Raw genomic sequence first — 13,773 nt, 5'->3', positions numbered from 1 at the left:
CAGCAGTGACAGCAGCATCAGTCGGCCGAAAGGTGTAGTTTGATTTATTTGTATTTATTATTATTGTCGCTTCTTATATTTTTATTATGTAATTTTTAATTTAAATTTACGTTGTACCGAGTTTAAATGCCGTTGAAACCTAATTATGTTTAACTTTTTATTCGTGTTCAGTTCAATAATATTAAAATAGGTAAGTGTAAAATCAAAATCGTTGTGTATCATACATTTATCGGGTTTTTTACCTAGGCGTCAACAGTTGATTACCTACGAAATTGATTTTTTTTTTTCACACACGCTATCCGTTTTTATTCACACGCAACCTTTAATACAACGTAGTAGTTACTATAATAGAGTACGTGATCAGAGCACCACCGTTCGAGCTTAACATTAATATTTTTCCCCAACCAACCGTTCTCTATCTACACATACCTACCTATTGTTACATTGATTTAAAATGTCATGGGGGTAGGGGTCACTCATTCATAATATTTATGAGATACTGGATATTATAAACTATAAAGTATGTATCCTTCAACTGTAATTGACTGTTAAATTGTGCTCGTAAGTTATAAAAGATAAATGCCAATGTATGACTGAGGTCCTATTGACCTATTAGGATAATGGTGTTGGTTGTTCTGTTACTGCATTAGACTGTTTTTTTTATCAGATTTGTTTTGCTGCTAATAACAATTTTCTTTATTTTGACTTTTATTTTCATATTGCTATATAATACTAAATAAGGTAATGTTTAAATTATTTACTGCCACATAGACATAAAACTTGAAAATATAAACAGTGTAACAGTTTTAGTTGATATGAATCTAGTTATGTTCTTATTTCATTACAAATTATATTTAAATATTTGTAATATTAATATAAAAATTTGTAAAAACATTAATTGCTGTTTATATGTGAGCATTAATAGCATTTAATTAAACTTTAAATTAGATACCACTTTCAATATTTGTAATATCAAATTCTTAAACTTTTTAATGTATGCAATTTAAATATAATAAATGTTTGGCATGTATCTAATTTTTCTTTTATTTATATATTATAATTATTTTCTTTGCTATTTTATACAAGTTGAATTTTACTAATAACAAACTTACAATTTTTAAATAAAATTCTTAGTTAGCAAAAATACCTTTAATACACTTGTCACCTATAGCAGACACAAATTATTAACCATTTGTCTTTAAGGTATAACTAAAACTTTGTAAGATCTTTATTATCTTTAAAATTGTATTGAATTATTTTGTATAAGTGTTACCTGTACAAGTATTTATAAATATCTATTTTAAAATAATCTAAAAAAAATGTCTTTTGTTTGCCAGTTTTCTTTAGTTCACATACTTTCTTTACTTCAGTTTTAGAATCTAGAAAATGTACAGTACTTATGAGTCATAATGAGTCATGGTTTTTTATATCTCTATAAATAGTTTTTTTAGTTCATACTAATTTAAGATAAGAAGTGTTTAATTAGTTCATCCATTTTTCTATTTATAAAAAACAAAAACAATTACTATCATAAATAACATGAAATAATTTAAATTATTATCCAATTAAGTAACCTTTATTAATAATTTGTAATCATATAAATAAGTTTTACAAATAAAGAAATTGTGATATACTATAATTATAGCTAATTTTCTAAACCTTTATTTTTCATTGTATGGGTTATATTTAATAAAAATAAAATTTATAACAGCTTATATGATTTTTTTTTAGCTATTAATCAATATATTTGGAGCCTAAGAACATCAAAATGTACAGAATTTCCAAACATTTACTGTACTCAGCTGAATTGTTATTTTTATTTCTTGTAACAACTTCATCTATAAGTAAGTACCTACATTAATTTTTATAAAATAAAAGTATGATTATAATTTTATCAAATACATAACAAACTGTAATAACACTAAAAAGGTGAAGCTAATGTATAAATATAAAAATATTAAATGGTGCGATGAAATTTATAAGTATGATGTGGCCGGACTGACACAAGGGACACGAGCCTTGTATGTAAGTCCGGTATTAATAAATATTGAGTATACTTGTTCTCGTGTTATTACCTTCCTCCCGTTCTTTGGAGGGTTCTCGAGATCGTGATTCAAGAATGTGATCAAATACACCGTTACACAAATTAGATAGTAACATAACCTGTACTAACAATTGGTATTTTAGACATGCACCTTACCTGATTCGCCGCAGTGAATACTTATAATACGTTCCTCGGAGAAAGGTATAAGGTGACACAAGTTACGATACGATTTAAGGAAAACTTATGTTTAAATAAGAAAAACAACACTGATTTGAATTAGAAAAAGAAAGAAGTCCAGTTGTCGCTCGCAGAGTCTTGTGTGTATGTCGTATGGTGGTTTTGGGAAAAAGCTCCTGCTCGCTTGTCTGGTGCGCCCGCACTTGTAATTTTTGTCGGTGCTCATGGACTCGTGGCTTGGCTGGTGCTCGTGCACTGCCGGGAGAAGACGACCTGGTCGAGCCAGCCAGAGTCGCAGGCCATGCCATCATAAAAAGGACTCAGCGTTTTTTCGAAGAAATAGTCTTTTTTCTATACGACAGAGAGCTTCATTGTACCATGGCCCGCCTCCGCTGGCTAACGAAATTGGTTCACATGCTTTTCGAGATATTGTCACAACTCATGTGTCAATTCCTTTGTGATTATATAATATAAGTTGTTTTCTTTCATCAGTGGCAAAAGGATGTTTGTAGGGTATAATCTGCGTGCGACAACTTGACCATTAATTTATTTAATTGAATTTTATGTATATGTAATAAACAATGATATGTGAGCATATCATTACAAAACACATAATGTAGATTAATAATCGTTATAAGGCATTTGATTTATTTTCATTGTTTTTATTTGTAATTTTATTTCAACCTTAAACTAAAATAAAAATAATACATTTGATTACAGTAATGTATTAATCTTATATAAAGATCTTCCTTGTAGTGTTTAATAATTTCACTGTTTTGAGTTGTTACATTAATCATTTTTTTTTTTTTTTTATGTATATATATAAAAAAAGTCAATAAATATTAGTAAAGTTTAAAATAGAAAAAATAATAATGACCATATTATAGTAAAAAATGTATTATATTAAAGAAACTTTTTAATAAAAGACAATAGTTTTTCTCATTCCAAAAAATTTAAAAAATCAGAATTCAAATATATGAATAGTTTGACAGATTACTAATAAATGATTTTTATATGTTATTAACTTCTATTATTCTTATTTTTAAATGATTCTAGTTCAATCTCCACCAAGAATTGTCAAAGAACCAACTACAGATGAATTACTATTTCAAGTAGCCACCGTTCAAAATCAAAATGTTAGACCATTTGTAATTGATTGTGAAGCAGAAGGAGAACCTGCTCCAAAGTATTTTAAATTATAAAATATATATTTAATATTTAAATTATGTATAATTTGATTTTATAGAATTAAACATTGATAATTTTTATGATAGGTATCGATGGATGAAAAATGGTAAGAATTTTGATTGGCAAGCATATGATGACAGGATAGCTCAACAACCTGGCCGCGGTTCATTAACTGTTACCGAACCCAGAGATGAAGATCTTGGTATGTTTGTTTTTATGTAATTATTGGTTATAAATTTTAATTAATCAAACTACATTTTTGTTTCACAGGACAATATCAATGTTTTGCGGAAAATCCTTGGGGTACAGCTACTTCTAAATCTGTGATGGTTGTGAAGGCTGAATTAAATTCATTTAAAGATGAACCAAAACTCTATGTTGAAGCTCAAGAAGGAGATCCATTTAAACTTGAATGTCATCCTCCAACTGGATGGCCTAAGCCAAATGTTTATTGGCTTATAAGAGTAAATACTTAAAAAATAATTAATGTATATAAAGCAGATATATATTGAATAATAATAAATTCCTTTTAGAATAAAGCAGGTGGGTTAACAACAGTTAACAACACCAGAATGACATTAGATCCAGAAGGTAATCTCTGGTTTTCAAATGTAACTAGGCATGATACTAGTGATGGCTCTACATATTTTTGTTATGCTGAATCATTGACAATGTATGTATATTTTTATAGTACAAAACATAATGTATTAAAAAACTAATTAACGTAACCTTACTTATGATAATTATTAGGAGCGAGTATAAATTAGGAAACCCTGTAAATTTGAATGTTATTCAAACTTCTGAAACATCTATACAAAATAAGTATCCCCCTACTCAACAATATGTAACTAGAAGAAAAGAAGTTGCGTTGTTGGGTAAAAAAGTTGAACTGTTTTGTATTTATGGTGGAACGTAAGTGATATTAAAACTATATATTTATAATATTTTAATTAATACTTATTTTTTTAAATTTATACTTGCAGTCCTTTGCCAGAAACTGTTTGGCTTAAAGATGGCAGACCTATACAATCCAATGAAAGAGTAAGCCAAGCGAATTATGGCAAAAGTTTACTAATTCGGAAAGTTCAACTTGAAGATAAGGGAAAATATACTTGTGAAGTTAGCAATGGTGTGGGATCACCTCAATCATATAACATTGAGCTAGATGTTATGGGTACAATAATTTTTAAATTAGTTAATAGTTATATTAAATTAAATATATTTATTTCAACAAATTATTTTATCAAAAATTAATTAACAGCTGTGCCATATTTTACCGTGGTTCCTCAAATTGTCGAAGGAGCTGAAGGAGAAACTGCAGTTATTAAATGTGAAGCAAGTGGTAATCCAGAACCTACAATTAAATGGATTCATAATGGTCGACCATTAAGTGAAGCATCACCCAATCCCAGACGTTCTGTTACTTCTAATTCTATAACAATTACACCTTTAACTAAAAATGATACTGGAAATTATGGTTGTAATGCAACTAACAGTATTGGATACGTATACAAAGATGTTTATATTAATGTATTGGGTATGTTATTATCAAACTATTTCAGAACAATTAAAACTGTTTTATACATCTACTAATTGTTGTAAATTAGCATTGGCACCTGAAATCACTGAACCCCCTCATAAAGTAGAAACTGTTGATGGTCGTGCTATTACTATTGGATGTAAAAATTTTGGAGTACCAAAACCACAAGTAAAGTGGACAAGAAACAATATAGAATTAACAGGTGGCCGTTATTCAACACTGGATAATGGTGATTTACAAATAAGGTTGGTTTCATTAAATTCAAAATTAAGGATTTAATTATTAATAAGATTTTGATTTATTTTTATGATCATTAAATTGAAATTTATTAACAATGTTTGACAATTGTTCTATAAATTAACAGTATTTTTTTTTACATTCTAAGCTTTATGAGGAATTTTTCGATTTAGTTTTAAGATGATTTGAATAATGATATTTATTTTTTATTTAACACATTTATTGTAGTAACCTTTTTATAATTAGAAGATCACTATTGAGTTCTTGAAAAAATCCAAATCTCAAGTAGTTCAAATTATATTTCCTACTATTTTGAATATTTCTATTCTTCCTTCAGTTTGAATGTTTTGCCAAATGACATCTGAAGAAGACTGGGGGACTCATAAGATTCCTCATATCTATTATTAAAGAGCAAATTTTTAGGTTCTTAAAAGCTTTAAATAGATGCTAATATTCTCTAAATATTCCTTAAACTTGTTAATATGGAGATATTATAATTTTTTTTTTTTCAAAATAGTTCAATAAAAAAAATTAATAACTTATGCACCATTCCATTGGTAGCAAGTAAAATATTTTTATCATTCTTGTATCAAATTATTTTTTTTCCTACCAAAAATTGTTGCTGGAAAAAATCATAAATCGAGAAATTAACAATATATATAATTTTTGTGAACAATTATAGTATGTATTCTAAAATAAGTAAAATACATTTTTTTACAAATTCTTTGATGGATAAATTGTCCACATTTTTCATTATTGTAAAGCTGCATGAAGCCAATAAAAATATGTAAAAACCTAAAGATCTGCTCTCTAGTTATTACTGTTGTTGTATGTTGTTGTAATTATCATTTTTATTTATTATTTTACTTTTTTTCACTCATTATGAAATATATATATAATACAATAAAATACAATTAAAAACCATGCACGTTAACTATTCAATATTATAACAACATAAACAAAAGTTGACCAGCACTTAATATTCCAATATCTTCGAACATTTTTGAGGATTACCTATTTCATCAAAATTGATATTGACGCTTGTATAGATAATCTTATCTATTTAGCCATTCGGCAATAAAATATTTATAGTTACTGTATAAAAAGTCTTATTTTTTTCATTATATGTGATAATAATGTGTTATTACAATATGTTAATTCTTATTTACCATTTACCAAATTGAATCTATTCAGCAACATATTACAATACTTTTTCACTTAATATTTTTAATATTGTTATTGTAAATATATAATGATATGAATGAGCTGGTTGGAAGGTTCATAAAATAATATTACAAATTATGTTCAAATTTCTGTGGACCATCGTTTGGCAACTACTGTTCTAATTCATAATATTAACATGTTTATTAATCTCTTGATATAGTGTTATAATAATGGATAAAATTTAATTTATTTTAGTGAAGTGGGTTTTACTGATGCTGGAAATTATACTTGTATTGCTACCAATAACTATGGAACAGCCAATGCATCTGGAACACTTACTGTTAAAGGTGTGTAATTTTTAAATTTATTTATTAAGCCATTTATATATAAAACCTACTATAATTTCTATAATTTAAACAATAACTTTTTGTCTGTAGAACATACTCAAATTACTGCTGAACCAGAAGACTATGAGGTAGTTGCTGGATCAGTTGCCACATTTCATTGTACAGCAACTGCTGATCAATCTCTGCATCTTAACATTGACTGGTTAGCTAAAGACGAACCTATAAATTTTGACTCTGAACCTCGTTTTGTCAAAACTAATGATTATTCTATGACTATTACTAAAACTATTGAATTGGATTCTGGAATGTATACGTGTTTAGCTAGAACTGAATTGGATCAAGCAACAGCTAGTGCTATGCTTATTGTTCAAGTAAAGACTTGTTTTTATATATGTTATCATAAACTTTGTCTATAGATTGTTTTTATATATAATTTTAGGATAAGCCTAATCCACCACAATTATTGGGAATTACTTGTAATAAAAAAGATGCTGCAGTAAAATGGCAACCTAAAGGAGACAATCGTGCACCAATCTTGCGTTACACTATTGAATACAATACTAGTTTTGCTCCTGATACATGGTCAGTTGCATCAGATAATGTACCTGCATCTGGTCAAACATTCATTGTACCAATGACACCATGGGCAAATTTTACATTTCGAGTAATTGCCGTAAACAAAATTGGTAGATCAAACCCATCTTTACATTCAAGTGTTTGTACCACACAACCTGATGTACCTTATAAAAATCCAGAAAATGTTGAAGCCGCGGGTACATCACCATCTAACCTTGTCATTACCTGGACAGTAAGTGATTTTTTAATTTAAAGAAATTATTCAACAAAATTAAAAATAAAATAAACAATTCTTTAGCCAATGCCAAAAATTGAACATAATGCTCCGGGCCTAAGATATAGAGTTTATTGGAAACAAGACATACCTGGTCAAGTGTGGAATTCAGATGAAATAACAGACTATACTATAAAAGAATTAAAGATAGATAATCAACCGACATACCAACGGTATAAAGTAAAAGTAGTTGCATCCAATGAAAAGGGTGAATCTAATGTACCGCAAAATGAAGTCATTGGATATTCTGGCGAAGATGGTAAATTAAAAATAATTGTTAACTATTATTATTTTTATTATAATTACTGATTTTTATAGTTCCTGTCGAGACTCCTCAAAATTTAACTGTTTTGAATGTTACTGGAAGTAGAAGTGCAATATTAAGTTGGGAACCTGTTTCGCCAGAGTCTGTTAAAGGAAATTTTAAAGGCTATAAGGTAAATTTATTTAAAAATTATTTTATTACCTTTATCATGTAATTGAGTTATTTTTATTAATTATTGATATAGATTCAATTTTGGACTGAAAGAGACGGAGAAAACAATATGATTGAAGAACAAGTTAGTTCAGATATGACAAAAGTGGAAATCAAGAAATTTTTACCTAATGCTAAACACTATGTGCGTATACTTGCACACAACAGTCGTTTTAATGGACCACCTAGTCAAGCAATAACTTTTAATACTCCCGAAGGAGGTAAATAAATCTTGTTGAGTCTTAAACTGTATTTAGTTAAAAAAAATTCAATATTTGAGGGAATACATAATTTTTCTTATACATCAAATTACTCATAAATATGACAGATTACAAATTAATTAATAAGATTAAAATAATGAAAAAATATTATTTTTAGTTCCAGGACCTGTTCATGGAGTTGAAGCTGAACAATGGGGTTCTTCTGCAATTTTGTTGAGTTGGCAACCACCAGAAGAAGCAAATGGAGTATTAACAGGCTACGAGATTTCTTATGAAGCTATGACTCAAGAAGGCGTTGGAGAAAAGTCACAACGTCCTGCTATTACTGATCCTAAACAGACTACTGCTAAATTAGCTTCACTCAAACCATCAACTAATTATCGAATCTACATTAAAGCAACTACTAATGCTGGTGTTGGCGAACCGTACGTAAAGATCTTATGTATTTTAAGTTTTTAGGATTGAGATAATAATGCAATATTATTCTTTAATAGATTTTTCATTGAACAACAAACAAAATCTCCTTTACCTGAAGGAACTGAATTGGATAAGCCAGAGTTTAATTATATCCATAAAGATTCTAATAATGTTTTTGATACAGTTCGTATTTTATGGACACCTAAACTTGATGGAAACCCAGGATCTCACTTTTTTGTAAAATACAAGTAAAATTACAATTTTTTAAGAGTTGCCATTATTTAAACCTTATAAATCTAAGAATTTTTGATTAATTTATAATATAATTTTTATAGACTTAAAGGTGCCAACTTATACGAACAAACTAAACCTGAACTTGACATGAATTTTATTGATGTCAAAGGTTTGAAACCAGGAGAATTGTATGAATTTGTTGTCGTTGCTGTAGACGGTGATACTATGAAAGAATCAGATATTGCTGAAATTGAAGCATCAAGCTCAGGTACATTTATAATGCTAAAAAATCTATTCCTTGACTTATAATTTTTAATTTTATGTATAATAGTAATTGATTAGAAAAGTTTTTTATTTATGTAATACCAGCAGGTTATCTGTTGCGAATTTACCTTCAAAATTTTGATGGGTGTATAGGAAAAAATAAATATTGATGACAACAATTTTACTATAAAACTTCTTTATAAGCGTATTGTGTTTTTCTATTCAGGTAAATTATTTAAATTGATGAGTTAAAGTACGATTTAGTATTCCATATTTATATTTCAATATTCTCAGTCTTCACTTCTATACATTATAATCCATAATATATATATATATATATATATATATTATATACTATTTCTATACTAATTCATTCATTATAATTATACTTTTATAGGAACATTCTTGAGCCTGCGTAAATTTTAAAAATTATTAATATTGATTATTGTACATTTTTTTTCTAATAAAATTATAGTATGTTCGTAATTTTGAAGAGCTACATTTTACTGAGAAAAATAATTGTGGGTTAGCTGATCTCCCAGACCCTGCCCTTAGGCTAGAGGTTCACAGTTTTTAAGTGCTTACTCATTAACTTATACAGGTATTCAATTTATCGTAAAATTTTGTTTTTTTATCAACTTCACCTCTTAAAATAAAAAATGTTGAACAATTCTTTCTTAATGCACATTGAAATTATGATTTTAATCTACCTTCAAAATATCAAATTGATAATTCTATTAGGTTTGGCTCTGTGTTGATTATGAATCAGTCACTTAGGACTGTCTCGTTTATATGTACAGATTGTTATAAATAATAATTTATATATAGGTAAATTCTTTACTCACTATTTTTTTATAAATTTGGCCACACTTCATATGTATAAAATATTAATTTATTTTTAATTATTTAGATCCAATAATTCGAAGAAGTGAAAATATGGCTACATCAGGATGGTTTATTGCTATGCTGTTAGCTTTATTATTCCTCATTATCTTGTTAATTATTGTTTGTATAATAAAACGTAATAGAGGAGGAAAATATGTAGTGCATGAATCAGAAGCTGCTCGTGGTCGACATGATTATCCTGATGAACCTCATTTTCATGAATATTCGCAACCGTAAGTATATAAATGTTATATATAAAAAAAAACAGTCATATTTTCACTTTTTTTTTATTATTATTAGACTTGGTGGTACCAAAAGATTAGGAAGTGAAAAACAGTCTCCAGAAAGTGATACAGATTCAATGGCAGAATATGGAGAAGGAGACACAGGTATATATTTTTCTAGTCTTTTTGCATCAATTTAATTATATTTTGTTTAAAAACGCCCCTTACTACACCGTTTATTATCTCATTGCTATACCATTTGACAATAGCACTTTAAAGTACAAACTTTTCATTTTCATGTAGTAAACACAGTTCAAAGTTTGTGTAAAATATGTTGTTCTATGTGCATGTTGTATCATCAGATAAAATCTCGATAGTAGAAAATAAATCTTGATAGCTCATTAAAAAGTAAATATGTTTTATAAATTATTTTATATTACAAAAACTAGTGCATTCCTGGTATACATTGCCAAATGAGATTTAAGTTTTCACAAACATTTTTTTTTAATTAAATCAAGTAAATTTATTATTTTTATTATGTTGCACACATTTTTGTATTAAATTTAGTCCATTTTTCAATTCCTTGCATGTTAGTTATTGTTTTGTTTTCTCTTCCATTACACTTGTAGAAGGAATGAATGAAGATGGCTCTTTCATTGGCTTATATGGTAAAAAAAGACAGGGCGAAACCACTTCGGCCGGTTTCGCTACACTTGTCTAAATGTGTGAGTACATTAACAAAAAAGTAAATTTATTATTTCTTGTAATGTTATTATTTATATTAATCTTTAAAATCTATACAGCTCAGTTTACCGAGGACGGATCTTTTATTGGTCAATATGGCACTGCTAGAAAAAATCGGCAACAGCAATCTCAACCTCAACCACAATCACAATCTCCTCTTCAAGCTGTCACCGGTTCGTCCTCTGCTGCCACTTATGTATAATTCTTGAGAAATATTTTTGGCGTTTACTCATTTACCTATATAGTATATAAAATATTTTTATGCATTTTTGGAAATCCTTCCCGCCCTAAAACTAAAGCTTTTTACATCAGTATTACACTATTACTATTTATTATTTGACCAATAACGCTTAAAAATGATTTAATTGTAAAGATACAGACTATTGTTGTCTTATATTGTAACTAATGGTTGTATTTTTGTAACGTGTCTATTAATTTCAAATTAGAATTCCTCGTCTGTGATAAAAACATTTTTAAGTTCATGATAAAAAAAAAAAAATGAAATAGTTACATTAGGAATACTAACTAACTTAACTATTTAATTTCAATTGAAAAAGAAGTAGTATTATTTTTAATATATTAAAACAATTGGTATTATAAATATATTTAAATTAATATCAGAATTTTGTATTCATACCATACCAATTAAAAGCATTACAACTTTTTATTTTGTGCCACAGTCATTCTTAGGATGGTTTGGTTATTGTTGTGATTAAATCTGTTAATTTAATATTAATTTTAAAATGCACGCTAGGCCTGCGCTTCATTTAACACCTTTTTAAATATTTGTTATGTTATATATAGACCTCTAATAATTTTATATGTTTACTGTTTAGTATGTATTATTATTTTGTAATCAGTATTATTCATGAACAATGGCAATTTTCTTTTTCTTTTTTTGATCTCAACATCAAATTTAAAGTAAAGCCAAACTATGATTTTACATCACATTTATCTATAAAAATGACCTATGTTTCATGACAATATTTATATTAAAAGAAAGCATTTATTTTATTTTTTTAAATGTCAATCCAATTTTTAATATGAACTATATATAATAAAATATTTTTGATCAAATTTTCACCACCACCTTACACTGCCCTTTATAGAATAATCCTTGTTATTATATTTGTATTACCATTTTTTTTTTTTTTTTTACATATTTATGTAACGCATGCATTCCATATACCTAGATCTTAGTTAAGTTCGTTAATATATATTACTATAAATTACTATAAACCAATGTAAAACATTTTTACCTTTATTCAAAAACAAATATTGTAATGTAACATGCCTATTTTGCCTTATAGAAATATATTCAACGACACTTAATATTTTAGTATATCACATTTTAAATAAAATAATGCACCCGGTTTTTAGTTTGTAGCCAATAATTTAGATGTAAAATATTTATTTATATATATATATTTTTTTTTGTCATTATTTTCCAGTGCCCTATGACTTTATTTATTTATTTTTTTTTTTTTTTAAACACATCAGATTGTTATTTTTAAGTTAAGATATATTTTACACATTTGCAGTATTAATCTATAAATATAATTTTGTATTTTTAATAAACTAGTAAGTTATGCTAAAATATCTAATTAAATGGCAAAGGTAATGTGATGTGTTATTTGTTATTACTACTTGATAATCTCCATTTTTCTAAGATCACAAAATCACGTACAAAATTATATGGTATATTGTTATTTCTAAATGGTAAATTAAAAAACTAGTCAACTTGAAGATCGTTAGTCCGGTCAAAGTCAAATAGGTAACTTAATATTATTAATATTATTAACTCTTTAATAATTATTATATTGTATAAATAAAGTTTTTTTTTCTTTAAAACATGACTTTATTTTAGGATATTATAATCTATACTGGTGTACAATAAGTTTATAAATATGGTAAAAATAATGAAAAACTAAGAACTAATGATAGGAAATCTCACATTAGAAACACTTATTGTAGTGGCTTTACATTATAATGTAAAGCTATAATGGCTATTACAATTTATACAATTTTTAAATCTCGGCACCAGCTTCGCTTGAGTCGTCTGTTTGGATTTCTGAATAGTACTGGTATGGCAAGGTCTCTAATGAACTGATTGAGGTTGAATTAAAGTTTTGCGTGGAAGCGTTTGTAGTATATGGTAACAGTTTTTTGACAAAGCAAATTTTTAGATCAGAGTTTATTGCATTGTTGGAGATATACCAAAATGCTCCAGTAATTATACGACAGCAGATATTCTGGAAGGCTTGGATAGTTCTCTTGTTTGATTTTTTAATAAAATCTCACATTACTACCCCGTACACCCAGAGTGGTTGTAGAAGTGTTTTAGGTAGTATGAGTAAGAAGTAATGCTAGATTTGAGCGGAGAAGTGGCCTTAGTAGGTGAAGTCTTAAGTTAAGCTTTTTGTGTTTACCTTTGAAATGAGATGACTAAGTATGTAAACATTTGTCGAATATCAAGCCAAAATATTTCACTTAATTTGATTGAGGGATAACGAGATTATTTATTGTTACAGGACAATTATGGGAACCTAGTGCAAATATGACGAAAGAAGACTTCGATTCGTTGAGTACCAATGTGTAATTGTAGTTGAAGACTTGCAGTGATATGACAGTAGCTGTGGTCTGTGGATAAAATAAAGTTTGTGAAAGGATTACACAAACGAAATTAATCAAATAATAAAATAACCATTATTTATAATCAGGGCTGGCAAACGTTATGATTATAAAGTTATATTTGACAAAAA

At 27.4% G+C, this 13,773-nt stretch overlaps 1 protein-coding gene across 2 annotated transcripts; it reads left to right on the top strand.

Annotated features, from left to right (window-relative positions):
• LOC112601428 (neuroglian) lies at nt 1-12,007 on the top strand. Of its 2 annotated transcripts, XM_025349064.1 has the most exons (23): nt 1-190; nt 1,732-1,844; nt 3,278-3,407; nt 3,496-3,611; nt 3,680-3,873; nt 3,943-4,082; nt 4,160-4,321; nt 4,393-4,583; nt 4,671-4,946; nt 5,017-5,194; nt 6,606-6,697; nt 6,788-7,068; nt 7,137-7,505; nt 7,572-7,806; nt 7,866-7,984; nt 8,057-8,243; nt 8,401-8,668; nt 8,738-8,908; nt 8,996-9,162; nt 10,069-10,276; nt 10,344-10,432; nt 10,897-10,992; nt 11,071-11,163. In XM_025349064.1, exons 2-22 carry the CDS (start codon nt 1,769-1,771, stop codon nt 10,986-10,988), a joined length of 3,741 nt encoding a protein of 1,246 aa, XP_025204849.1. In that variant the 5' UTR covers nt 1-190; nt 1,732-1,768; the 3' UTR covers nt 10,989-10,992; nt 11,071-11,163. The 2 variants fall into 2 exon arrangements, with proteins under 2 accessions (XP_025204849.1, XP_025204848.1); XM_025349063.1 differs by lacking the exon at nt 10,897-10,992 and having other exon boundaries at nt 11,071-12,007.
• Nucleotides 12,008-13,773: the final 1,766 nt, after the last annotated feature.

This window comes from Melanaphis sacchari, unplaced genomic scaffold, assembly GCF_002803265.2.
Source record: "Melanaphis sacchari strain LSU unplaced genomic scaffold, SCAv2.0 Contig78_pilon_pilon, whole genome shotgun sequence".
NCBI classification, from domain to species: domain Eukaryota; kingdom Metazoa; phylum Arthropoda; class Insecta; order Hemiptera; family Aphididae; genus Melanaphis; species Melanaphis sacchari.
This window is presented reverse-complemented; position numbering and strand designations above follow the sequence as displayed.